At 43.3% G+C, this 27840-nt stretch overlaps 1 protein-coding gene across 4 annotated transcripts in view; it reads right to left on the bottom strand.

Annotated features, from left to right (window-relative positions):
- The window catches only part of EXOC6B (exocyst complex component 6B), a 600511-nt gene that overhangs the window by 571133 nt on the left and 1538 nt on the right, over positions 1-27840 (bottom strand). For 2 of the 4 annotated variants that reach the window (XM_044392293.3, XM_044392306.3), the window contains exons 2-4: positions 27428-27561; positions 17832-17948; positions 9840-9871 (exon numbers count right to left, since the gene is read on the bottom strand). In XM_044392293.3, coding sequence (XP_044248228.1) covers positions 9840-9871; positions 17832-17948; positions 27428-27532 — 254 coding nt within the window. In that variant the 5' untranslated portion in view covers positions 27533-27561. Of the gene's footprint in view, positions 1-9839; positions 9872-17831; positions 17949-27427; positions 27802-27840 lie in introns of those variants that run through there. The other 2 variants (XM_057309029.1, XM_044392302.3) reach the window with 2 other exon arrangements.

Raw genomic sequence — 27840 nt, forward strand, 5'->3', positions numbered from 1 at the left:
AATCATATTTATTGATCACTGCTTGAGTTTTTACATAATACAGTGAACGGAAATCCACTGGAGGTTTTTAAGAGTGACACAATGAGAACTTTGGCATGAAACTGGATCAAGAGCAAGTGTGTGACGTCTGCAGAGTTAGAAAATTTGGAGACGGCTGAAAGCTATAAGAATTTTAAGGCCTATACCAGGGATGTAGCAATGAGACTGAAAGAGAATGGAGAAATGGAAAAAAGCAGAATTGGCATGACTTACTAGATACAGGGATGGAGGACCTTGGGTATCGCTCAAGGTTTGGAGCAGAGCGACTGGGAGAATGGTTTGCCATCAACAAAAAGGCCTGTAAGGTATTAAGGAGGGCACGTATTGCATGGTGCACTGGGTGTTGTACGCAAGTAATGAATCATGGAACTTTACATCAAAAACTAGGGATGTACTGTATGGTGACTAACATAATATAATAAAAAAATATTATTATAAAAAAAAAAGAATTACCGAAATCCAAAAAAAAAAAAAAAAAGGCATGTAAGAACCAAACCAGAAGTTGAGGGTAGATCACTTCTGCTCCAGCTACATACTATGGATTATTTATTATGAAATCATTAAAGAGAAAAAAAAACACTCTCTATTCAGATATGAAACTGTCTCCAAATTGTAGGGTGGAGTGGGGAAAAAGTAAGGCATGTAACAGTATACAGACCATGTTTTCATTTGTTTTTTTGAAAAAAATATCTATATATATGCTTATATATACTTGAAATATGACACAGAACATTTCTGAAAAGATACCCAAGGGGCACCTGGATGGCACAGTTGGTTAAGCATCAAACTCTTGCTTTTGGCTGAGGTCAAGATCTCCAGGGTCCTGGGACTGAGCCCCGCATTGGGCTTTGTGATCAGCACAGAGTCTGCTGGAGATTCTCTCTCCCTCTCCCTCTGCCCCTTCTGCTCGTGCTCTCTCTCTCAAATAAATAAATCTTAAACAAAACAAAACAAAAGATAGCCAAGAAACTGTTACCAGTAGTGGCAGCCAGAAGCAGGACTGGAAGGAAGGGGCCTGAAGTAAGAGAAAGGTCATTTTTAATTGTGTTTGCACTTTTGGAATTCTTTCCCTTGTGCATATATTGCTTTTTTTCAATAAAAATAGTAGTTATTAACTGAAAACACATTTTAAAAATAAACAACCAACAACATGAGGAGAATGGGTTACAAGTCCTTGTGTTTGCCAAGAACTGAGTAAGTTGCTAAACCTGTCTGTTTCTCGATAATCTCTGGCTGTCCTCATTTTATTTAATTACTCATGCTTAAACAATCCCAGACAGATGTAGGAGAGGCAGGGAAAGTATGGAGCCTTTTATATTTCTAAAGATCTCTTGAAATACATGACAGAGGGTCCCTTCAGACGCGCATTTTAACATCTCACTCAGCAAAAAACGTTTTGTCCATTACAGGAAGCAGACTGGTATGTAGACCAGATATGTATAGTAGTGATTAAAGTAGCTTCCGCTGCTGTCAGCAGTTTTTTTGAGCCCTCGCAGAATCCAGAAAGCTCATACATTACCCACAAGGCTGTCTGGAGTGACGGGTGTACAAAGCTGCAGTGATCCCAGCCTGCCTAATGTGAATGCCCTCTGAGTAGAGAGAACGTCAGGTCAGTGTGGAATGACCAGACAAGCGCTCAACTAAGAGTCAGGGGGGCCTTTAATTCAGTTCCAGCACTGGGAGTTAAACTGTACTGAGCCCTTTCTACAGTGTGCCAGGCACAACACACAGAGTAAGCACTTCCCATACACCGCTGAATTCTTGCAGTAATCCTTTGCAATAGATACTGTGTATCCCATGAGAAAGCTGGGAGATTATAAAGCTGAGGTAATACCTCAAGTCTCACAGCCAGTAAATGATGAAACTGATACTCGAACTGAGGGCCATCTGATTCCACGGCCCATTTCTGGACCATTCGGCCCTATCGTCCCACTCATCACCCCCACTGCCGTGAGCTGATTGTGAGAGCTTACACAAATCATTCTGTCTCTCTGCATCTGGTCCACGTTACTGTCATGGATTGTATGATTTCTCAACCCCCTTCCAATTCACCTGGAAGACCTCTTCCCAGAACTACCTTCAGGGAAATGCAAATCAACCATTACACAGCTTGGCTCAGAGTTTTCTCAAATCGTCACACATCAATCAGCAGACCTTGTCTAATACATGTATTGAGAAACATCCACACGGAAGTGGACCTGCCCAGTTCAAAGCCATGTTGTTCAAGGGTCGACCGTATTAATACATGACCCCACCTTGTTTCGGTCACACTGTGTGATCTGGAGCAGTAACAGTAATGACACTACCGGTCATTAAATGCCTATAGGGCTCCGGGAACATGATAGGATTTCCCTCACCCCATCTTCACCATGATCCTGCTGTGAGACAAAAATACTTTTCTCCATTTTAATGATGAAAAACTGAGGCCCGGTGTGGTTCAATAACTTGCCCAAGGTCAGATGGCGAATAACCAGACAGACTGAGGTTAGTAGCCACGCCTAACCTCAAAGCTCGTACCCTTTCTTTGATTATTTTGACTGTTCAGGTCTGTTTCTCCAGCTGAACCGTGAGCTCCTTGGGGGCAGGCGCTTGCCCCAGTGGAGAGCTCGCCCCATGAGACCCGACCTGTCCTGGGTGCAGAGCATCAAGCTCCTTCCTTCTGTCTCTCTCCACTGTCCTGAGGTAGGATTCTACGCTGGCGGGAGGGTGAAGGAGAAGAAAATCATTGACCAACACAGGAAAGCATCTCAGCCTCCAGGGCTCTCTTTGTCATGTTTGCTGCTCCAGCCTCTTTAGGGGCTGTGAGGAGGCCTCCCTGGAGTCTGAGCTCACTGGGTCCCCTGGGGGGTGATGTCAGCCTCCTGCTCTGCCAGACCCTTGAGGCCACAATCACACTGACATCACCCCTGTTTCCTTGGCACCTAGTAAGGAATTGAGATCTCGTCCATGTGCCCCTGCCTGAGACAACTTCTGTAATCATGATTTTGGGGGTCCTTTCCTTTGCCCAGAGGTCTCAATTCATGTGTGAGCAGCTTTTCTTGCCATCTTTTACCCTAACTTGCCTGGCCCTGAAAACGGTAAGCCTCACTCAATACTTCGCTCTACACATACACCGCCTGGAATCTCTGACGCGCCAACATAAATCAGGAAACACAGGGAATTTAAAAAAAAAAAATCTTCCCCAGTGATGTGGTCAGACTGGAGAAGGAAGAAGTGAAGCAAGAGGAAATTAGGACAACTTGTCAACTTTTCCAGAACCTGACTGTTGCAGGGAGCACTTTAAAGTGGTTGGGAACTTGTAAAGGCTTCAATCCTAAACTTTTGGGTTTTTAACTTGTTAGTGTTTGTTAGCCATAAAGAAGCCATCTCTGTAGAGGGCTTTTCCCCTCCATCCACCAACCCCTAGTTTCATTCATTTAGGCAAGAAGTCATCAAACAACCAAATAGTTGCTTACCCAAAAAACCGGCACTATGGCATATGGTTGAAAACAAATTAGACAGCTATTCCTCAACTTAAGATTCTCACATCGTTCCCATTGCACTTAGAACAAAATCCAAACTTAAACCATGGTCCTGTGCACCTTCCCCCCGACCACCCCAGCTTCATCTCGCACTGCTCTTCCTGTGTTCGCCCCCTCCAGCCACATCGGCCACCTGCAAACACTCCTGCAAACATACCAGAATCTTGACCACTTCAGGCTTCACAGTGTACATTTCTGTTGAGAGCTGCAGGATGAGTGGGAGTTAGTAGGTCTTAGGTCAGTTGTCCCCTGAGAGACAGTGACAAACAGAACATGACTGATATGACTAATAACTTGAGCATGGTGTTTGAAGTATTAAAAGTCCACATTGAAAAGATCTGGCAGGGGGCACCTGGGTAACTCAGTCAGTTGGGTGCCTACCTTCAACTCAGGTCATGATCCTGGGGTCCTAGGATGGAGCCCCACATCAGGCTCCCTGCTCAGCGGGGAGTCTGCTTTTCCCTCTCCCCCTGCCCCTCCCTCTCCCCCTGCTCCTTCTCTCTCTGTCACTCACAATCTCTCTCTTATAAATAAAATCTCGAAAGAAAGAAAGAAAGAAAGAAAGAAAGAAAGAAAGAAAGAAAGAAAGAAAAAAGAAAAGAAAAGAAAAGAAAAGAAAAGAAAGGAAAGGAAGGAAGGAAAGAAAGGAGGAAAAGGAAAGGAAGGGAAGAGGAGGGGAGGGGAGCAAAGATCTGGCATGCCTGGCCATTAGAGAAGCAGCGATCAAGCCAGGGACCTTGGGATTTGGTCTAGGTGCCGCTCCCACAGAGGAGGGAAGGCAGGGCCTGAGTTGGTGCACCAAGTCCTGTGCGGTGACAGCACTGGTTTAGGATTAGAAATTCAGCTGCTAAGATGAAGACCCCATTCTTTTCCTTCACGGCACTCATCCCAACTTATAATCATATACTTGTTGCTTGTTTCTTTGTTTCTTTCTTTCTCCCTCACTGTAAATCTAAGGGTGGAGGGACCATGTCTGAGTTGTTTAATGTACACCTAGTATCTAGATCAGTGCCTGGTATATAGTAGGTCCTTAATAAATCTTTATTGACCAAATGAATGATAAAAAGTGATCCCTGCATTTAGAGAGTGTCTTGTCTCATCTAGGGAAGCCAACTAGCACACACAAAGCAGTTATAATTTTTGCTTTATCAACTGGATATGCAAGAAATGGTGCATTACTTTAATTCTCTTCAATCAAATTGAATCTACCTCAACCTTCTGGTGAGCAGAGATTTAGTCTCAATCCAGGCTTGAGGCAATCCAGCCTCAAACCAGGAGGCTTTCCTGAAGCAGAACATTCCAGGGGTGCTCCTCAGCTGTCACGTTCATTGTCCCAGCCCTGGGGGTGTCCTATGAAGTAGCTCCACAGTCTCCAAGCCACTCTTCCTTTCAGGAAGCATTGTGGGATCCGTAACCCTGGTGTCTGGGGTGCATTGGATGGCCCTTCCTTTCTCCTGTCTCACCACCTCCATAGGGCACCCCAAGGGGACAGGCCAGGGTTCCCACGTGATTCACCCCCCAAATCTTGGAGCACTCTTCCCTCCCTTCGACCCTCTCCACTTCAGCTTTATCCCTTCAGACACTAGCACGCTCCCTCTCCCGATACCCTAGGGTGAACCCACTGAGGAACTCAGACTTCCCTCTGACTACTTTCATTTCTGTCTTGCCATGCAAATGGCTCTGAGACAGTGGTATCCAAAGCCAGACTGCCTCCTTGATATGAGAGCAGGAAATCAGGAGAGTGAAAGACAATATAGAAGCTCAAGACATTATTCTGTGCTACACCAAGTAGGAAACTTCACACAGACAATACAATCAAGTGCTCCGTTGAAAACAGCCACGTCCAAAAGTGTAGGGTGTTATCAGCGGTGTTTGGGGTTAGTTTTTCCTTCATCTTCCCAAGTCTGTCTTAAGCTTCCTCTCACAACCCATGTGCCCATCCTAGACAATCTCATTCTCTTGTACACTAGAGAGACATTCCTGAATACACATTTACACCATGAAGTCTTGTCAATGATTCTCCCTCCGCTGTGGCTTGTATCTCCCCACCCTTGGTCTAGCACCACCACTACCGTCAGAAGTTAAGGTTTAACAACCTGTCCTGGGACTTTTACAATAGTCTACCAACTCATAAAATCCTCCTTCCCAATCATTCATTCCTTTGCTCTTCTATTCCAAAATCATTTTTTTCGCAATTACAGTGACACTCATTGTGTAACCTTGTGCAAATTCCCCATGCTTCAATTACTTGTAAATCAGGATGATAAGAGTAATAAGAATACCTCTCTTCCAGGATTGTTATATTGTTATAAGACAGTGCCTGGCCCATAGTAAGTGCTGGATCAATGTTGGCGATTGTATTTATTGTGGCTATTGTCATTACGGTTGTTATGGCTTGCTAGGCACTCTCAGGTGCTAGAGACACGGTGGTAACAAGAGAGACAAAAATCCCTGTGCTGGGGCACCTGGGTAGCTCAGTCAGTAAAGCGTCCCACTCGATTTCGGCTCAGGTCATGACCTCAGGGTTGTGAGATCAAGCCCCACATGGGGCTGTGTGCTGGGTGTGGAGCCTGCCTAAGATTTTCTCTCTCCCTCTCCTTCTCCCTCTGTCGTTCCTCCACCTTCCTCTTTTTAATTAATTAATTAATTAATTAATTTAATTAAAATCCCTGTTCTTACAGAGCTTACAGCATTGGTGGAGGAGAATAAAAATATGTGTGTGTGTGTGTAAGTCTCAGCTAGTTACAGAGGTTATTTACAGAATTAAAATGGACTGATATACCACTTCACATGCATTAGGATGGTTATTATTTTAAAAAAGCAGAAAATAACAAGGGGTTGGTGTGGATATGGAGAAATTGGAACACTTATGACTATTACTGGGAATATAAAATGGTGCAGCCACTGTGGAAACCAGTATGGCAGTTCCTCAAAACATGAAGCACTGAATTATCGTATGATCCAGCAATTCCACTCCTGGGTATATACCCAAAAGGATTAAAACCAGGGACTCAAATGGATACTTGTAACCCAGTATTCATAACAGCATTATTCACAATAGCCAAAAGATGGAAACTACCCAAACGTCCATTCACCTGTATGTATGCGCATGTGTAAAATATGTTTTATAGTATAAAATATATTACATATATGTGAATATTATTCAGCCTTAAAAAGGAATGGAATTCTGACGCTTGCTACAACATGGCTGAACGTTGAAGACATAATGCTAAAATGAGCTAGATACAAAGGGACAAATATGTGTGATTCCACTTCCGTGAGATACCTAGAAGAGGCCAACTCATAAAGTCAGAAATTAAATAATGGTTGGCAGGGGCTGGAGGTGCAGAGGGAGACGACAGCTATTGTTTAACGGATATATGCAGTCTCAGTTTGGAAAGATGAAGAGTTTCCAGAGACTGGGGGTGGCGATGGTTACAAAACAATGTGAATATACTTAATGCCACGGAATTATACACTTGAAATTATTAAGAGGGTAAATTTTGTGTTATGTATATTTTGCCACAATAAAAATACATAAATATTTTTTTAAAAAGCAGAGTGACATAATAGCATCTGTACATGTAATTTCTAGATTGATGGGCAGAGAAGGTGTGTCTCTAAATGACAAGAAGCCACCAGCCGTGTGAAGATGGCGGGTAAGGGGGAAGCAGTCTAGACAAAGGGTACAGACAGTGCAAAGCCCTGAGGCAGAAACACGTTTGAAGTGTTCTCGAAAACCAAAGAAGGCTCATGTGGTGGGAACGTATGGGACAAAGGAGGGAGAGTGGCTGGAACGGAAGGTAAAGGGTGAACCCAATAACCCCTGTATTTCTCAATACTGGGACTGGGCATACCTTCTTATCTTTGTATTAAACAATACTGAAATCCAGTAACGGTAATTTAGCTGATGGCTCCAGGAAAGACCTGCTGCTGGGAGAGAAGACTGTGACCCAACTAAAATGACTTGCTCATCAACACTCCTTCAGACCTTCACCTCACTGAAGACTTCACCTCATGCCCACCATTCCAAAACTGTTATACACTTGCTCAATCCTACCCAGCTCTCCTCCTTGCAGGAAGTGCCTTAAAATCACCCAGCCCTAGCCCTAAAACTCTATAAACATCCTGTCCTCGTGTCCCTGTTTAGAGACGCTGCTAAGATTCCAGCAAGTGGTGTTCTCCCTTGGTGCAGCGAGTCTAATAAACTAAGCTTACCCTGATGAACAAGTTTAACCAATGGTCTTTGGGGAGTTAACACTGGCTTTTTTTTTTTTTTTTTAAGCCAACGAAAGAGGGAACACAAGCAGGGGGAGTGGGAGAGGAAGAAGCGGGCTCCCAGCAGAGCAGGGAGCCGGATGCGGGGCTTGATCCCAGAACGCCAGGATCATGCCCTGAGCCGAAGGCAGACGCGTAACGACTGAGTCACCCAGGCGCCCCCAACACTGACTTTTGATGGGGGCTGGGATAGTCATCCACTGGAACAGGAAGTATAGATGCAAGTGTTTGGAGGGTTAGGCGGTGGAGAGGTGATGGAGCCATCTTTCTAAAATACAGAAATTATACCACAGTTAGCATGTATTAGTTCCCTGTTGCTGCTGTCACGAATTCCCACAAACTTAGTGGCCTGAAACGGTACAGGTGTATCATCTTAGAGTTCTGTAGGTCAGAAGTCTGAAGTAGGTCTCACTGGGCTAAAATCAAGACGTCAGCAGGGCTGCGTTCCTTCTGGAAGAACTAGGGGAGAATCCATCTCCTTGCCTTGAACAGCTTCTCCCTGCTAATTGCATTCCTTCCAAAGCCACCACCCCCGTCACTCCGAGCTCTGCTTCTGTCATTACAACTCCTTCTCTGACCCAGACGTTCCTGGATCCCTCTTTCACTCAGAAAGGCCCTTCTAAGTCCCCTCACATTGGGCCGCATAGAACATCCTGGACAAACACCCAAATCAAGATCCTTAGTCACATCCATGAAGTCCCTTTTGTCATGTAAGGTAACATACTCATCGTTTCCTAGAGATTGGAATACAGAATTCTTTGGGGGCCACTATCCTGCCTACCACATACTATTATACATCTATGATATTATAATTTATAAGAAATATATATATTTTGTCTTCACCCACAGATCCTGGCTCACAGATCCCAAAACCCTTGGAATTTCCCAAGAGATGAGAGCGATGGGATAATATTTTGTTATAACATTTGATCTTTTGTCCTCAGTTCCTGAGTGCAAAAGGTAAAATGGGTGTCTTGTTATTCATAACAAGCCCCCTCAACCACACATGAGTGTATGTTAATAAGGTTACTTTTGGAAAGCCCCTAGGCAACCTAAGGATGGAAGCTGGTTGCCAGGGAAACCAGCCAGGTGATCAGAGGTTTGGAACTTTCAGCTCCACCCTCCAACATCCACAGAAGGAAGAAGGGCTAGAGATTGAGTTCTTTTCTTTTCTTTTTTTTTTTTAGGTTTTATTTATTTATTGAGAGAGAGAGCACGCGTGGGGGCAGTGGGGAGAGGCAGAGGGAGAAACAGACTCCCCACCAAGCAGGGAGCCTAACGCGGGGCTCGATCCCAGGACTCTGGGATCATGACCCAGACCGAAGGCAGACACTTAACTGACTGGGCCACCCAGGCGACACCAGATTGAGTTCAGTTACTAGTGGTCAATGGTTTAACCAGTCATACCTGCCCAATGAGCTCCATAAAAATCCCTGAGCTCCGGGGTTCGGAGAGCTTCCAGGTGGTAAACCAGATTGCATCCTGTGCCAGGAGCTTAGTGCCCCCCGCCCCCAGCTGCACTGGGAGAGAGGCCCTGCGTGCAGATCCCTTCCAGACAAACCCTGATAGAGCTCTTTATCTGGCTATTCCTTTGCACCCTTTAATGTCCTTTGTATAAACTGGTAACCTAATAAGTAAACTGTTTTCCTTAGTTCTGTGAGCTCCCTAGCAAATGAACCAAACCCAAGGAGGGCTGCATTGGGTCTATAGCTGGTTTCACTATAACCGATGTGGGAAGGGTGTGGGGAGTCATTTCCTACATCGCTGGTGGAAGTATAAATTAATTCAACCTCTAGGGAAGGCAGTTTGGCAGTATTGGTCAAAACAAGTGCCAATATTTTTTAATCCAACAACTGCACTTCTGGAAACTTATTCTACAGATATTCTCACACATGTATAAATGACATATCATCCATGCACCACTGTTTGTAATAGCGAAAAGATTGGAAACAACCTCAATATTCATTAGTAGAGAAATGGTTCAATAAATTACAGGCATACCTTGGAGATACGGTAGTTTCAGGTCCAGACCACTGCAATAAAGCAAATATTACAATAAAGTGAGTCAAATGAGCTTGTCTGTTTCCCAGTACATACAATGAAGTGAGTCAAATGAGTTTGTTTCCCAGTATTTATCAACGTTGTTTAAACTACACTGTAGTCTGTTAAGTGTGCAACAGTGTTATGTCAAAAAAAACCTACAATGTTCATATCTTAATTAAAAAATACTTTATTGCTAAGAAATGCTAATCATCATCTGAGCTTTGAGTGAGTTATAATCATTGATTACAGATCATATAACAAATATGACATTGAAAAAGTTTGAAATATTATAAGAATTACCAAAATGTGACCTAGAGACAAGAAGTGAACAAATGCTGTTGGAAAAATGGTGCCGAAATACTTGCTTGACAGATGCTTGCCACAAACTTTCAATTTGTAAAAACAGAACACAACAAAAAGGTATCTGTGAAGCACAAGAAAGTGCAGTGCAGTAAAATGAGGTATGCCTGAATAGTAAATCCAGATGACAAAGTACGGCGCTGTGCTAAGAACAAATGGGAAAGCTCCCTGTGTACTGAAACAATAATCTCCCAGGTACGTTATTTTTAATAAGCCTGTGATTTGGAATAATTTTAGATTTAGAGAGAAATTGTGAAAATAGTACAGAGATTTCCCGTACACCCCTCGGCCAGTTCAGTCTCCCCTGACGTTATCCGCTTACATTACACATGTGGAAAGGTCCCAATCTAAAATGAAACTGGAGGATACGAACTGGAGAATCTCATGCGTGCACCCTCAAAGGAATGGAACTTAAGAACTGAAAGACTGGGGTGCCTGGGTGGCTCAGTTGGTTAAGTGTCTGCCTTTGGCTCAAGTCATGATCCTGGAGTCCCAGGATCAAGCCCCAAGTTGGGCTCCCTGCTCAGTGGGGAGCTTGCTTCTCCCTCTCCTCCCAGCTCATGTTCTCTCTCTGTTTCTCTTTCTCAAATAAATAAATAAAATCTCAAAAAAAAAAAAAAAAAAGAACTGAAAGACTGTTTTGCCATAAATGCCCAATTTACAGAAGACTGAGACTTATCTCCTGACCAATGGACATCTGCCGAGATCTCCCCATTCCCAAGCCAGTGAACTTAACTGCTTGGACTCTGGCTGGACTTCCCCGTCTTTGCACTCCTCACCCATAAATCGGCCTGCCCCCAAACCTCAAAAGCCCCGCCTGTAGCTTGCTATAGCATGCGTTTCCCAAAATGCAATTCCTCCGCTATTTTCCGACTAAACCCAGTTTCTGGTAGTTTGAGCTTGCCTCAGTTTACCTCTTTATTTAGGTCAACACATGATACATTGTCAAAACTAAAAAACAAATATGGGGACATTTCCGCTAAATAAACTCTAGGCTTCATCCGGATTTCACTGGATTTTTCCATTAATGTCCTCTTTCTCCTCCAGGATCCAATCCAGGATCTCCAGTCTGTGGCAGCTTTTCAGGCTTTCCTTGTTTTTCACAACCTTGGTGAATTCTTGAGCCATACTGGCCAGGTATTTCATAGGATACCACTCAATTTTGGTTTGACTGATGCTTTTCTCATGACCAGACTGGGACCCTGAGTTTCTGGAAAGAATGCCACAGCGGCGAAGTGGCTTCTCTTGGTGTCACGGTAGGTGGCACGTAAATCCATACTCATCACCGGTGACGATTACCTTGATCACATGGTTAAGGCGGTGTCTGCCCATTTTCTCCACTGTAGCGTTACTATTTTTGCCTTTCCAAACTCTATGCTTTGGAATCCAGCCACTAAGTTAAGTCTATTCTCATGTGTGCAAAGGGAACTAAGCTCCACCTCCTAGAGGGAATATCTACCTACGTTAAATGAAATTTGGGGGAAAGGAAGATTCCCCCCCACCACCACCACCACCGTGCACTTACTTATTCAAACATCAATCTTCATTTTATGTTGCATACTACATTATGCTGCAATACTACAGTATTTATTTTATTGCTCCGGTTGTTCCAGCTTGGGGAGCTCCTTCAGGTTGACTCCTGCGGCCTTCCCATAGGCCCTGATCCTGTCATTTCTTTGAGCATTTCCTTACTTTTGATTGTTGCCTGGAGGCCAGCAGTTATCCCTCTCTCTCAGCACCTGGTCCTTCCTCTGTGGCTTCTGGTATTTCCGCCCCTCAGGCCTGGAGCCCCACCCCCGCCATGCTTTCGCTCAGGCTGGGCGTCACTAGCCCTTGGTGGAGGGCTGAAGGCAGAGACACCACACTTCAGCTGTGTCTGTCCTCAAGACAATTAAGAGGCCCTGCATGAAAGCCCAGGGGTCCTGCTCCCAAACCTCCTTCCACCTGTGGTGCTCTGAGTCCTCGGGGCATGGAGGTGGGGGCCCACGCCTCTCACGTGACCACCGTCACCATGGCACTCTGGTGCAGCTTCTCCAGGGACCAGGACCCAGGGAGCCAGGGCCGCAGGGGAGTGGCGGGCTAGCCTTTCTCCAGAGTTCTCAGGGAGGGCCTGGTGAGATGAAGTCATGGCTTTGTTGAGCTCCAGTGATCCATGCCTGGGGATCTCACTCTTCTCAGCTCTCGTCTCTGATGTTTATCCCCTAATCCAAAGGTACCAAGCGCCAGTTTTCCTTCTGAGATGACTCACAGAGAAATCTTTCCGTCCGAGGACACTGACGAGGAAAGAACGGCAGGGACGTGGGCATGTGCTGGTGTCCGTGCATTCCACCAAGCACCAAGTGGCAGGGGAAGGTGGGGTGCAAGTGTGAATGGAGGTGTGAGTGGGCACAGAATGGTGAGTGTGACCTCACCCTTGAGCTGTACATGCATCGTTCATTCTTTGCTCCCAGATTCTAAATAGGTCTTCTCTCCTCACCTATTGCCAATACCCCCATGCTGCCATCCCCTCTCACTTAGGCCATAGCTACACCCTGTTAAGACCGTCCTTATCCTGCTCCAAGTCATAGCACAGACAGACTTGTTTTAGAACACAGATCACGTTATGTCACTAATCTCTTTCAAAGCCTGGAATGGCTCTTCACTGCTATCATGATACAGACCCTCAACCCCTCACTTTACCTCGTACCGCTCCACCCTCACCATCCAAACTGCAGCCACCTTGGCTGTCCTTGATGTGGGCTCCTTACCCTGGGTCCTTCTCCCTCCACTGTAATCCCCATCCCTTCACCCCCATTTCCCTTCATCCTTCAGGCATAAGGGGTCTGTTAAGTGACTGTAACTCTTTGGGGTCATTTCCCTCAACTGCCAAATACAGAGAGGAAAAACCCTAAAGGCTTGTCAGGGGCACGGACACCTGGCTACAGGGAGACGATGGTAGGGGGAGAAGCCACCCAGCAGTGACTCCCAACCTTCAGAGTTGGGTCTCCTGGTGCCAAGGCAGGTCACACTCTCTCTCTAACTCATACTGCAAGAGCAGAAGTTCCCTAATGTCTGTCTGAGACCTCATGAGAGGGCGGCTGCAGTGACAACAAGGACTTCTGTGAGGTGGGGGCCTCCCCCGGCTGTGGTCACATAGCATGGTCAGGAGCACAGACCTGAAGGACCCCTGGTCAGTAAGACCACCACAGAAGAGAAGGAGCCACAAGGAGACTCACCCTCACCCTCAGCCATGACTGAACATAAGAGAAGAGGGCAGAATTTTTTGAAGCAGTCTAGATCACCCTTCTGGCTTTTTCCTCTGGGGCTATACTCCTGTGAGTCTTTTCCAGAGCCACAGACACTTGTATCTAGCCAGACCTCACTTGCCCTCCTGAAGAGGGTGAGAAGTGAGCATGGTGGCGAGGGATGGAAGGAGAGGGAAGGTTCCCACTGCCCCCAGTGCCAACTCCAAATTTAGTATCTGGCTGTTCCACAGGACTGACAAAGATTCAGCACAACTGTGTTTTGAGAGGATGTTCTGGCTAACAGTCCTCAATGCAACTCCTTTCAACTGCCCAGCAAAGCACCCACACAACACAGAACAAAAAGGAAAGGCAAAAACCACTGCAAACATACGCCAGAGCTCAGAGAAACTGCTGACAATACTTGTAGGCAGAGAGACCCAGGTCTAGCAAACCTTAGTGACGCCAAGGCAGTTTTAGGAATTTGAGTCTTCTCACTCTTGGGATGCTCTGCCAATGCTCAGATTTAGCAAGGTCTAGCGAGGCTGTGGATTTTGCTTAAGATTGGACACCAAAATGGGGGGGAAACTGATGAAGTGGCAAACCAGGAAAACCTTATCGTATTAACAAATCAAAAGAAACACTTCGTGAAAAAATAACTAAATTTTGATAACAGTACAAGGTAGTCAGTTTATATATCTTTTTTTTTTAAGATTTTATTTATTTATTTATTTATTTGACAGAGAGAGAGGCAGTGAGAGAGGGAACACAAGCAAGGGGAGTGGGAGAGGGAGAAGCAGGCTTCCCGCTGAGCAGGGAGCCCGATGCGGGGCTCGATCCCAGAACTCTGGGATCATGACCTGAGCCGAAGGCAGACGCTTAACTGACTGAGCCACCCAGGCGCCCCGTCAGTTTATATATCTTGAATAGGACTCAAGTACGGAAAACTCACTGTGTAGTAGCAACTGCAGTGTTTTAATGCCAGCCAGCGCCATGTTTGCTCATTTGAGAAAAGCAAGCCCAGCAGAATGAGGAAAAGCAGATTCTGAGGCCAGACTAGAGACTGAAGGATTATGAGAACAAGGAGGTCTTCCCACCCGGCAGATTCTTGCAGGGCAAGCAGGGGTCTGGACTTGATGCGAGTGAACAAACTTCAGATTCTGCAGCTCCCTTACAGAGCTCGTATCACAACACAGTGTCCCATGCTCTGCCTATACTGGGACCCCTGATTCAGGCCACACCCAGGGCTAAAAAAGACCAAGGCAAATGTACATACTATTTTTTATATGTATACAATAAGAATGAAGAAAAAAATACTTTTTAATGCTCCAAGGAAAAAATACTTTAAAAATAATTTTAAAATACTTTTATCATAAAAAAAACTTATTATACTTTTTATAGCATAATGATAAGACCAGTATCTTGGGAGCCATACAAACCTGACAGTGGGTCAGCACTGAGATAGGTGTGTGATGCAGGGCGAATCACTTTAACCCTTCTGAGCCCTCGCTAGCTCTTGATGGGAATAATCATAGCACATCCTACGTCATGAAAGGTCAACTGAGATAATGATCGTTTGGCACTGAGTCCCTGGTATATGGTGCTGTTATTACAGATGATTGATACAGGTGGACAAGAAAATCAAAGCGGTTCCCTTCTGGTTGTTCCTTTGGGGTGCACAATTTGAATTCATTAAAATCCTTGGTTTATAATACATGTCTATCAGTGGTTGCAGAGCATATAAAAATGTACTTCTGTGTTGGGGTTAGACGCTTAGAGACCATCTGAATTCCACAATTCAGAATAATTCAAGGACCAAAAGAAAACAAGATACCCCCACACTTGTACACCCCCCACACTTGTACATCCATACCTGAACACACATACCCATGCACAGCCTTACACTTGTACACACACACACACACACACACGGGTATAAGCACGTTACAACTGGTCAGTGACTTGTATCAACCTCAAAAGGGACATTCCCAATCTCGTCCTGGCCATGTAGGTGTGGGAACTTCAGGATTTTGAAGATTATGCCAGATCATGTGGCAGTGGGCTCTAACCTACGAGGGAGGGTGTATAGTGACTCTCCTTAAAGGGGCACAGTGGGCAAATTGGGGGGAAGGTAGGGCCCGCTGCTCAGACAGATGGCTAAGTAATTTCTGAAGGACAAGGTAAGTAAGAGATGTACATTTTGCATTTTCTCTTAGTGTTATTTGTGTATTCGTTTTTTAAAAATAACTAATTAATTTTTCTAATTAATTTATCTCTGCAGTTGTTTCTTTACTCTTATCTTAAGGATTTGTTGTTTTTCGGGGCGCCTGGGTGGCTCCGTCGGTTAAGCGTCTGCCTTCAGCTCAAGTCACGATCCCAGGGTCCTGAGACTGAGCTCTGCCTTGGGCTCCCTGCCCAAGGGGTCTGCTTCTCCTTTTCCCTCTGCTCCTCCCCCCTGACTCATGCTCGACCTCTCTGTCTCCCTCTCAAATAAGTAAGTAAAAATCTTTTTTTTTTTAAAAGATTTTGTTTTTCTAAAATTCTAAGTAGAGTATTCAGTTGATTAAATTCTCTTTGTCTCAGCTAACAAAAGCATTTAAAGCTGTGAGTTTATATGGGAAGACACGGCTTTGCCCATACACCTTAGCATCAATATGTGGTGTTTTCTTACGTAATCTTTTTCTAAAGAGTCTGGTATTCTGATCTTGATTTCTCTAGGACTCTAGTGCTGTTTAGAATAATTCCCCGCCCCTTTTATGATTTCCAAGTGGCTGGGTTTTCTTGTTTTGCTTTGACGTATTTATTGGTTACAATGTAGCTACAGAATATAGTCACTGCAATTGCTGATTTTTGGAATTTATTAAGGTTTCTTATATGCAGTCGATTTTTACAAATATTTGTAGCTGATCTGCCTTTCACAGGCCAAGGTCTAGGTTTGGTAAAACAAAATGTAACTTTATTTTTGTTACAAAACTTGTCCTCTTTTTTGAGGATCTATTACTCCTAATGGCTATTAAAACAATAAAACCCATCAGCCACCCACAAATATTAGTCATTTCCAGGCAAACGCACTATTTCTGTTTTTTTCAGGAATCTGCCAGTCAATCGGGGTTTCCGCTTCCCACTTTCCTGCAGCAGGTTGCATCTAAGTTGGGGGGAACCTTTGTAGCATTAAGGGAAGGTCATCTGAATGCTCTGTGGTCCTTTCCTGCCCACTGTGGCATCCCTGGAGAACATCTTCTCCTCCCAGGCCTGACTTCTGCCAGGGCGAACGTATGCAGACATTAGCTTCGTGGCCTGTCTCCCTCACTTTCCGGCTTGGGACCCCAAGGCCACTTCGGCTCTCGCACCCTCTCCCGCCCACCTTTGCGAAACTTTCCCATCCTCTGGTCCTCCAGTCCTGATACAATCTTGACATCTCTCCAGGCTGCCTGCCTGTCCTCCCCAGAGAATCTCCACTCTTGGACCTCACAGCCATAACTGGGGTTAGGGAGAGGGCAGAGGGCAGGGCCCCTTCTCAAAAGAGGCACGCAGCGTCTGATCCTCGGGCTTCCCGGGCTTCTCCAGGTCGAGGCTGCAGGACGCCAATCCCCCGGGGTCTCGGCTGCGCTTTGGCGCCACCTGGTGACGGTTGGACAGCTCGGGCGTAAACCCTGCCTGGGGTCCTGGTGCTGTTGCAGGTGATCCCCAACCCTGTGGCGACTCCCAAGAGAGCTCCCCTTTCCAGAATCCGCCTGGTTAGATGGCGACTGCTTTGTTGGGTGATCCGGGGATACTGGGCAGCGAGAACACCGAGGACAACACCTTCTTCGGCAGGGTTTCCAAAAATAAGGTGGCCTGTGTTCTCACTCCCCCGCCTTCCCCTCCAACCCCCACTCCCACCCTACCAACAAAAATGAGTAACTTTAATCCTCACGTCAGCCCTTGGAGAACTTAGAAAACAGTCGCCACGAGCAGCAGCGGAATTCACAGGGTAGAGCAGGCGTGTTTCCGTCCGTTTTTACTCATCATCCCTCCCCATGGGTTAGGAGCACTGGAAAGGCGGTAATAACCCCACTCTGTAAATGCCTGATTCCCCTTCCCTGACAATGGGGATCGGGGATGCTGAGTGCTGGCGTCAGACGGGGCGGGAACCACGGCGGCAGCCGAGGAGGAGACCCAGTCCCAAACCAGTCCACCCAGCCTGGACACCAAAGCAAAGGGAGGGAGGTGGCGTAATGGCGTAAAGAAGCAATGACAAGGTCCTAAAAGCAAAACTCCTCTTCAGATGTCCTCCCGTTAGTGAAAATAGGTACTGATGTGGGTCATTTGTAAAGGTGAAATGGGGTAAAGCAAGCTACCAGATTGGAGGGGAAGGGGACACTCGTACCTGAAGGAGGCGGAAAGAACCCTCAGGAGCCGGGGCATTCAAAGCAGCCTGGGGACAGGAGACACAGCTGGGGCGGTTTCCAGAGTCACGGTGGCTAGCATTCCCGCTCGGAATTGCCTGTGAGAATACGGGCACATTTAATTTTTTGGCTTAAATTTTATTTTGTCTTACATTAGACCCACATTTTTAAACAATAATCTTTGTTGTGGGAAAATATGGCAATTTGGGGAAAATAAATTTTACATATTGGCTCTATCCATCTATCTATAGATAGATTCCTGTTATATGTGTGTGTGTGCATGCGTGTATATATGTGTGTGGATAAACATATATATATATATCTGTTGTTTAAGCCACCAGTTTGTGGTAATTTGTTACACAAATTCAGGCTGCCCTAAGAAATTACCACAAACTGGGTGACTTAAAACAACAGAAATGTATTCTCTCACAGTGATGGTGAGCAAAAGTCTAAAATCAAGGTGTCAGGAGGGCTACATTTCCATCAAAGGCTCTAGAAGAGATTTATTTCTTGCCTCTTCCAGCTTCTGGTGGCTTTAGACATTCCTTGGCTTGTGGCTTCTTGTATCTCTGTCTTCACATGGCCATGGCCTTCTCTGCAGTTTTTGTCTTCTCTTCTGCCTCTTACAAGGACACCAGTCATTGGATTTAGGACCCATGGGGAAAATCGAGGATGCTCTCATCTCAAAATCATTAATTTAATTACTTTTACATCTACAAAAATCTCGTTTCCAAATAAGGTCATATTCACAAGTTCAGGGGTTAGGATGCAGATACACACACATCACTTTTGTGCATTCTCTTCAGGTGTTGGTTATATGCAAAATTAAACTTTTAAAACTGAATTTAATTCATAGACTCTACACAGTTGATATTCAATTTTTCCATAGCGAGTTTCTCAATCTTTAAATATTGATCCAAAACACAATTAGTAATGGCTGCATCACAGACCATCTTAAATGTGTTATATTTTATTTAACTGTTCAGTTAATACTGAGCACTCATGGTTTTTGGTACTATAGATGAATGCTGTAGTGAACAGCCTCACAAAAGTCTAGCTTCTAAAGGTGTGTAATTGGATGATTCGTTGTTTTTGCCACTCTGTATCCATTGCCCCTTCTTCTGATAAACTACCCCAGTTTTTCCTGTGGAACTAACCCCTCTCTATTGGCCATGGGTTTGGGGAAACCATCAATGAAGATGCACGAAACTTTTCTAGATTAAAAAATAGACATGAGAGACGGCTGGGTGGCTCAGTCAGTTAAGCATCTGCCTTTGGCTAGGGTCATGATCCCAGGGTCTTGGGATCGAGCCCCACAGTGGGCTCCCTGCTCAGTGGGGAGCCTGCTTCTCCCTCTGCCCCCTGCTCGTGCTCTCTCTCTCTCTCCCTCACAAATAAATAAATAAAATCTTTTAAAAAAATAGACATGAAACCTGACCTAGGCTAATTTTATGCTTTCTCCATGGCAACTAAATCTTAAGCAAAATGATAAGACCTAAAACAGCTGTAGCTGATTCATCCCATAGCTGATTCATTGCTTTCCGTTACCTGATTCAGAAAGTAACCCGTGAGCCACCTGAGGTTTCTGCCCTTTTTGGACCTGTTTTTCAGCTTTCCCTCTCCTTCAATTCAGCTCTGAATCAAATCAAAAATATATTTTTTCCTGTTTTATCTTGTCTGAATTGATTTCTGGTTTTTGTAAAGATCCTTAACACATGTAAGGTGGACACTTGATTCATTTCTTTTCTTTTTTGCTTTCTAATAAAAAATATTTAGTAATATAAATTCTCCTCTGAGCAGAGTTCCATTAGTGTATAAAGTCGTGTTCTCACTACTATTATTTCATGAATGGATTTATATTTCTTCTTTGAACTGAGTTATTTGGAAATGTGGTTTCAGAATTTCAAGTGATTTTTTTAGAAAATCATTTTATTGCTTTTTTTTCATTTTGTTATATTGTCTTAAGAGAATTTTGGAGATTTGTAGAGATCATTATGTACATGATGATTTTTGTAAATGTTCTTTTTTAGGTCATTGAAAAATAGGTATTGTCTATTTGTGGATACAAAATACCCCCACTCTCTCTTTTTTCACACACACACATATATGCAAGCATACGCACAAATGTTATAACTAATAACTGAATTCAGCAAAGTTGCAGGATACAAAGTCAATACATAAAAATCAGTTGTATTTCTATATACTAGCAATGAACAGTCCAAAAAGAAAATTAAGAGAACAATTCCATGTAAAATAGCATCAAAAGAAAATGTTCAGGAATAAAGTTAACTAAGAAAACACAAGACTTATGTACTAAAAACTACAAAACATCACTGAAAGAAATTCAAGGAGACCTAAGTAAATGGAAAATTTTTCCATGTTCACAGATCGAAAATATACAGATTCAATGCAATCCCTATCAAAATCCCAATGGTTTTTTTTGGGGGGGGGGGTCTTTTCTCTTTCCCAAAATTTAAAGCTCATCCTAAAGTTTATATGAAATTTCAAAGAACTCTGAATAGCCAAAACAATCTTGAAAAAAGAAGAACAAAGTTGGAAGATTCACAATTTCCAATTTCAAAAATTGACTACAAAGTTACAGTCACAAAACAGTGTAGTATTGGCATTAGGATAAACCTATAGATCAACAGAATAAAATCAAAAAGCCAGAAATAAATCCTCACATCTCTGGGTCAATTGATTTTTGACAGGTCAAAACATGTAGTCATTTGTGTCGGGCTGCTTTCATGAGGTTCACCTATGTTGTAGCATGTGTCAGGACTTTGCTCCTTTTCATTGCTGCGTAGTATTCCAACATGTGGCTATACCACATTTGGTTTATGCATTCACCAGTTGCTGGACACTGAAATTGCTTCTAGCTTTGGGTATTGTGAATAATGCTACTCTGAACGTTTGCAAACAAGTCATTGTGGAGACACAGGTTTTCATTTCTCTTGGGTAGATACCGAGGAGTGGAATTGCTGAGTCAACCACCTAGATTTTACAATTGACAACTACTATAGTTGCTTTACCATGTGTCTATCCACCTAGTCAGCCCTCTATTCTTCCATTTATCCATCTGATTTTTTGGATGCATTTTTTTAATGATTTATTTATTTATTTGAGAGAAAGAGAGAGCATGAGCAGGGGGAGGGGCAAAAGGAGAGGGAGAGAACCTCAAGCAGACTCCCCACTGAGCACGTAGCCCATCTTGGGGCTCAACCCCACATCCCTGAGATCATGACCTGAGCCAAAACCAAGAGCAGATTCTCAGCTGACTAAGCCACCCAGGTGTCCCTTTTTAGATACATTTTAAAGTAAACTCAGACATAAGAACATATCTACCTAAATTCAGGTCATTTTTTAAAAAGAAAATATGGGTTACTACGTGGATCATTATTTTTTAAGAATAGTTTCAGATTTACACAAAAACTGTGGGCTGTGAAGCCCACATCCAGCTTCCCCTATTATCAATAGTTTGCATTAATGTGATACATTTGCTCACAACTAGTGAGCAAATTATTACTATTTCCTAAAGTCAACACTTTATTCAGATTTCTTTAGTTTTTACCTAATATTCTTTTCTGTTCCAGGATCCCACCCAGGATCCCATATTACATTTAGTCACTACATCTCCTAAGGGTCCTTTTGACAATGACAGTTACGCAGGCTTTCCTTGTTTTTGACAACCTTGACATTTTTGAGGAGTACTGGCCAAGTACTTGGTAGAATGTGCTCAATTCAGGTTTGTCTGATGTCTTTCTCCTGATTATACTGGAATCATGGGGTTTGCAGAGGAAGACCACAAACTGACATTCCTATCACATCATATCGAGGGTACATGATATCAACATGATTCATCAGTGTTGATGTTGACCTTGATCTCCAGGCTGAGGTAGTTTTTGTCAGGTTTCTCCACTATAATGTTACTTTTTTACCCCTTTACGTACTATATGATTTGGAAGGAATTCACTATGCCCAACCCACACCTAAGAAGTGGGGAGTTATGCTTGACCATCTTGAGGTGAAGCATAAGATGGAGCAGAAATACTCCCTTGAGGTTTCCACATAAGTTGTTTGGAGTTCTTCTGTATGGGAGATCTGTCTGTTCTCCTCCATGTGTTCTTTTACTTATTCAATCATTTATTTATAGCATGCGGACTCCTGGATAATTATTTTATACTGTGGGTTATAATCCAATACTACTTGGTTTTATTGTTCAATTTGCCTTGCTTTGGCCACTGGGAGAACTTTCAGTTGTGTCCTGTGTCTCTTTGACACACTCCTATCATTTTAGGTGTTTTTATTTTTTAAGCGATAATTTTGTGAAGCTTTCTGTTTCAATTTTTTGTCTCAAAAGTAGAAGGGACTACACTCTTGAAATGTTTTTATAAAGTCTGTTGTTTCGTAATTTCATTCGTAAGAACAGAAAGGGTTTAGGATGTCTTATTTTTCTCTGAAATTTTCTCCTTTTATTCATAGTCGATATTCTTAGTTATATGTGGGTCAGAGTTGTTTCAACATGGATGTTCTTTACATAATTTTAGAGTTTTCCACCTTACGAAATTTTGGGGTAGCAAAGTTGATGTTCTTCTCGTAAGTTATCTTTGCAAGATGTGAAGAATTCCTAAAGGGGACTTTTTCTTGAAAGACTCAAAGCTAAATATAAAATTAAATAGCAAAAATTAAATATAATTCTTAAACATTAGTTTGTTTAATGTTATGAATGCTAAAATGTCAAGCAAGCCTACAATGATTAAAATGCTGATATAATCTGCCTTTATTTTTTCTTAGTACATTAATGTATTCATTTAAGAATCTATTTTTATTTATTTTTGAATAGAGAATACATTGACATGGCTTTGAAAAGTCAAAATAATACAAAAAGGTACACTCTGTGTATATTCACTTCCCCCCCAACCCCTCTCTTCCTCCTCTATAGCGTTAACTAGTTTTATAATTTATTGGGGATTTTTCTAGTATTTAATATGTGAGTGTAAGAAAATCTAAGCATACATATATTTTATTCCCCCTTTTACTGTGCAAAAGGTAACAGTATATACTTTTTTCCCTTTCTGCACTTTGCCTTTTTCATTCAATTTTTCACATCAGTATATAGAGAAATTTTCATTCACTTTAACGGCTGCATATTACACATTGATGTAGGTGTACCACGGTGTATTTAACCAGGTCCCTCTTCCAAAAGCAAAAAACAGGTAGGACTACACCGACAACTACGCGGTCAATTAATCTTTGACAAAGCAGGAAAGAATATCCAATGGCAAAAAGACAGTCTGTCTCTTCAACAAATGGTGTTGGGAAAACTAGACAGCAACATGCAAAAGAAACTGGACCACTTTCTTATACCTACACAAAAATAAATTCAAAATGGATTAAAGACCTAACTGTGAGACCTGAAACCATAAAAATCCTAGAAATAACCTATTAGAAGTAACAGACAGTAACCTCTTCGACATTGGCCATAGCAACTTTTTTCTAGATGTTTCCCGAGGCAACAGGAAACAAGAGCAAAAATAAACTATTGGGATCACATCAAAATGAAAAGCTTCTGCACAGCAAAGGGAACAATCAACAAAATTAAAAGGCAACCTATGGAATGGGAGAAGATATTTGCAAACGATATGTCTGATAAAGCGTTAATATCCAAAATGTATAAAGAACTTATAAAACTCAATACTCAAAAACAAGTAATCCCATTTCAAATGGGCAGAAGACATAAACAGACATTTCTCCAAAGAAGACGTGCAGATGGCCAGCAGACACATGAAAAGGTGCTCAACATCACTCAGCGTCAGGGAAATGCAAATCAAAACCACAACGAGGTATCACCTCACACCTGTCAGAATGGCTAAAATCAACAATACAGGAAACAACAGGTATTGGCGAGGATGTGGAGAAAAAAAATACACTCGTGTACTGCTGGTTAGGAATGCAAACGGGCACAGCCCGCTTGTGGAAAAAAGTATGGAAGTTCTTCAGAAAGTTAAAGATAGGGGCTCCTGGGTGGCACAGTGGTTAAGCATCTGCCTTCGGCTCAGGGCGTGATCCCGCCGTTATGGGATCGAGCCCCACATCAGGCTCCTCCGCTATGAGCCTGCTTCTTCCTCTCCCACTCCCCCTGCTTGTGTTCCCTCTCTCGCTGGCTGTCTCTATCTCTGTCAAATAAATAAATAAAATCTTTAAAAAAAAAAAAAAAAAGAAAGTTAAAGATAGAACTACCCTATGATCCAGCAATTGCATTCCTGGGTCTTTACCTAAAGAATACAAAAACACTAATTCAAAGGGATACATGCACCCTTATGTTCATAGCAGCATTATTACCATAGCCAAGATGTGAAAGCAGCCCAAGTGTCCGTTGATTGATGAATGGATAAAGAAGATGTGGTATATACACACAATGGAATGAAATCTTGCCCTTTGCAAGAAAATGCATGGAGCGAGAGAGTATAACGCTAAGTCAGTCAGAGAAAGACAAATACCATATGACTTCACTCACATGTGGAATTTAAGAAACAAAACAGATAAGCAAAGGGAAAAAAGAAAGTGAGAGGGACAAATCAAGAAACTGACTCTCAACTCTAGAGAACCAACTGATGGTTACCAGAGGGGAAGTGTGTGGGGAGATGGGTTAAACAGGCGATGGGGATCGAGGAGGGCACTTGTTGTGATGAGCACTGGGTGTTGTATGGAAGTGTTGAATCACTACATTGTACACCTGAAACGAATATAATACTGTATATTAACCAACCGGAATTAAAATAAAAACCTGAAAAGCCAAAAACAAAACAGGTAGGACTACATCAAACTAAGAATTAGCTTCTACACAGCAAAGGAAAAAATCAACAAAATGAAAAGGCAACCTAGTGAATGGGAGAAAATAGTTGCAAATCATATATCTGATAATGGGTTAATATCCAAAATATATGAAGAACTCATACAACTCAATAGCAAAACAAACAAAACAAACAACAACAACAAAACAATCTAATTAAAAAATGGGCAGGAGGACTGAATAGACATTTTTCCAAAAAAAGTCATATAGATGGCCAACAGATACAAGAAAAGACGGTCTATATCATTAATGATCAGGGTAATGCAAATCAAAACCACAGTGAGCTATCTCCTCACACCTGTTAGAACGGCTAGCCTCAAAAGACAAGAAACAGCAGGTGTTAGTAATGAGAGTGAGGGTGTGGAAAAAAGAGAACCCTGTACCCTGATAGTGGGAATGTAAATTGGTGCAACCACTATGGAAAACAGTATGGGGGTTCCTCAAAAAATTAACAATAGAACTACCATATGACCCAGTAATTCCACTTCTAGGTATTTATGCAAAGAAAACAAAAATACCAACTTGAAAAGTTATATGCACCCCCATGTTCACAGCAACATTATTTACAATAGCCAAGATGGTAACAACCTAAATGTCCACAGATGAATGAATGAATAAATATAATTCAACCATAAAAAAAGGAATGAAATCTTTCCATTTGCAACAACATGAATGGACCTCTAGGACAATATGTTAAGTGAAATAAGTCAGACAGAGAAGATAAATATGGAATGATCTCTCTTATATGTGAAATCCAAAATTAAAAAAAAAAACAGAAACAAAAACAAACACATAGATACAGAGAACAGATTGGTGGTTACAAGAGATGGAGCCTGGGAGAAATGGGTGAATTCTTTTCTTCTCTCTATTTTTTTTTTTTTTTTTTTTAGTTTAAGTAACTTGAACAAAAATTTTATTTAAAAATTCCTAAGTCCAGGCCTGTGGGACATAGGCAGCAGTGCTTTTGTAGTTCCCCAGTGACTCCAGTGTGCAGACAAATTTGGGAACAACTGTGCTATTATAGAAGGGATTCTATGGGTTATGTTGTCCCTGAAATATTATTCACAAATTGCTGAAATATTACTTGCAATAAGAATGGCAGAGGCGCCTGGGTGGCTCAGTCGGTTAAGCATCGCCTTCGGCTCAGGTCATGATCCCAGGTCCTAGGATGGAGCCCCACGTCAGGCTCCCTGCTCAGTGGGGAGCGTGCTACTCCCTCTCCCTCTTCCTCTCCCTCTGCCTTCCCCCCACCCCGTGCTCTCCCCCTCTCTCAAATAAATAAATAAAATCTTAAAAAAAAATACTGGCAATGTGTGTGAGGGGGTGGCAGATCATCATCTTTGTTAGAAAAGGAAGATTTTCCAGGCTTTCTCCTAGTCCAGGTAAACCACACTGTCCTTGGGGGCTGTTTCCAAACGGATCCTTCTGGAACAGCTAGGTTTAGAAGAGGCTAGGTCTGAAAACATCTGGGAGCCTCAAGGCACGTGTGGGAGAGTCTGCGTTATGTGAATGGCGGTCTCAACGTCTGGATCCCCCACGGAAGGTCTACGCGAGGATCCGCACTCAGAGACAGCCAGAAGGAAGGTAGCAGGCACAAAGCAGTTGATTAAGGATAGTACACCGTCAAGACGGGAGTGTGAGCAGGCCCAGAGGAGGCAACTACACGGGGATTAGGGGCGTCTTTTCTTTTTATGTTTGTATAGGTTATGGGTCATAGCTAGGGCAGTCTCTGACTGAGGCTGTTTCCCATCATCTAAGGGTTGCCTCCTACCTAACGGAGGGGTAATTTTTGGCCCTGCAAGTTCTTGCTGGAATTGTCGTGGCCATCTTCCCCTCCAGGGGCAGGGTTGTAACATTATGTAAATATATTACAAGGAAGCTATAGGATACCCCGGGCAGAGGTGGAAGAGGAGGGCAAGCTCTGCGGTGGGGGGCGGGGGGGGGGCTCTTGGTCTGTTAGTCCCGGGGTCTTGGAAGCCACAAGGCCAGGATGTTGAGGGGTCTTGGAAGCCACAAAATCAGGATGTTGTGCCCCCAGCCTTCTAATGTGTAATGTTGTGTCCCTGGGTTTCTAATGTGTAGCCTCTTTATCCCCATCCTTGCCTCCAGCTCACTTCTAACTAACTGCCTACTCTATACATAGGCATCCCATTCTTTTTTTTTTTTTCCTTAAGGAGCCTTCTAATTTAATTTTGAGTAAAATAGGTTTGGAGAGATCAAAAGTTCCCCTTAATGGCCATTCGTGTTCTAAATGACTTTAGGTAAGTCAGTCCATTTAGTTATAAATGTGCATGCAGAGGGACCGTAGTTTTTAAACAAACAACCAGCCAGAGTCCCAGTCAGGGCGGAGAGGGGGGCAGCACTCTCAGAGCGTTCCTATGACTGCGATCCCATTTTATAGAGGTTTTTCTCTAGGGCAAAGAGAAAAATTCCTAAGCAGCACAGTTGCATCAGGAACAGCCTGGTTCCAGAAGGAATCAGACTAAAGGCCAGCACAGTTCCAACAGGAACAGTCTGGTTCCAAACAGGAGTCTGACGGAAGGCGAGTGCTGCTCCAACAGGCACACGTCCAACAGGAACAGTCCCCAAAAGAAGTCCAACCAAAAGCCAAATGAGCACTCTCAGAGAAAAAACAAAAAAACAAACAATAAGGCCTTTTAAAACATCCTACCCAATAACGCCTGGGGAGCGCAAACAGAGCTCAACATCCAGGAGAAAACTTACCCCAAACTCCAGGGTCAGCCAGAAGGCAGCAGGCACCCAACTGGCTCTGTGGGTGCCAGTGTGTTTGTTCACCAGCCTCGGAGTTGTTGGGGGTCTTCCTTGCATCCCACTTCTGATCACCAAGTAACATTAACCTTAAAAAACAAAACTGCCAGTTATTTTAACAGCAAAAAAAAAAGGGGGGGGGGTATTTGGAAATAGCAGAGAATCACAATCCAGAGGAAGCACCCTTTTACAGATTATTAGTAAGTCACCCCCACAGAAGAGAGGAATGCTCTTTTATAGAGGAAAGGGGAAGCTGGGAAGTTATGCACAGAAAGTCCACTGGAGTAGACTGGAAGTTCAAAGTATAGCGGCCCTGACAGTTCTAGCAAGAACCTTGCAGGGCCAATGGCTTTTCATTGGCTGAGTTG

This window comes from Ursus arctos, unplaced genomic scaffold (assembly GCF_023065955.2).
Source record: "Ursus arctos isolate Adak ecotype North America unplaced genomic scaffold, UrsArc2.0 scaffold_8, whole genome shotgun sequence".
In the NCBI taxonomy this organism is placed as follows: Eukaryota; Metazoa; Chordata; class Mammalia; order Carnivora; family Ursidae; genus Ursus; species Ursus arctos.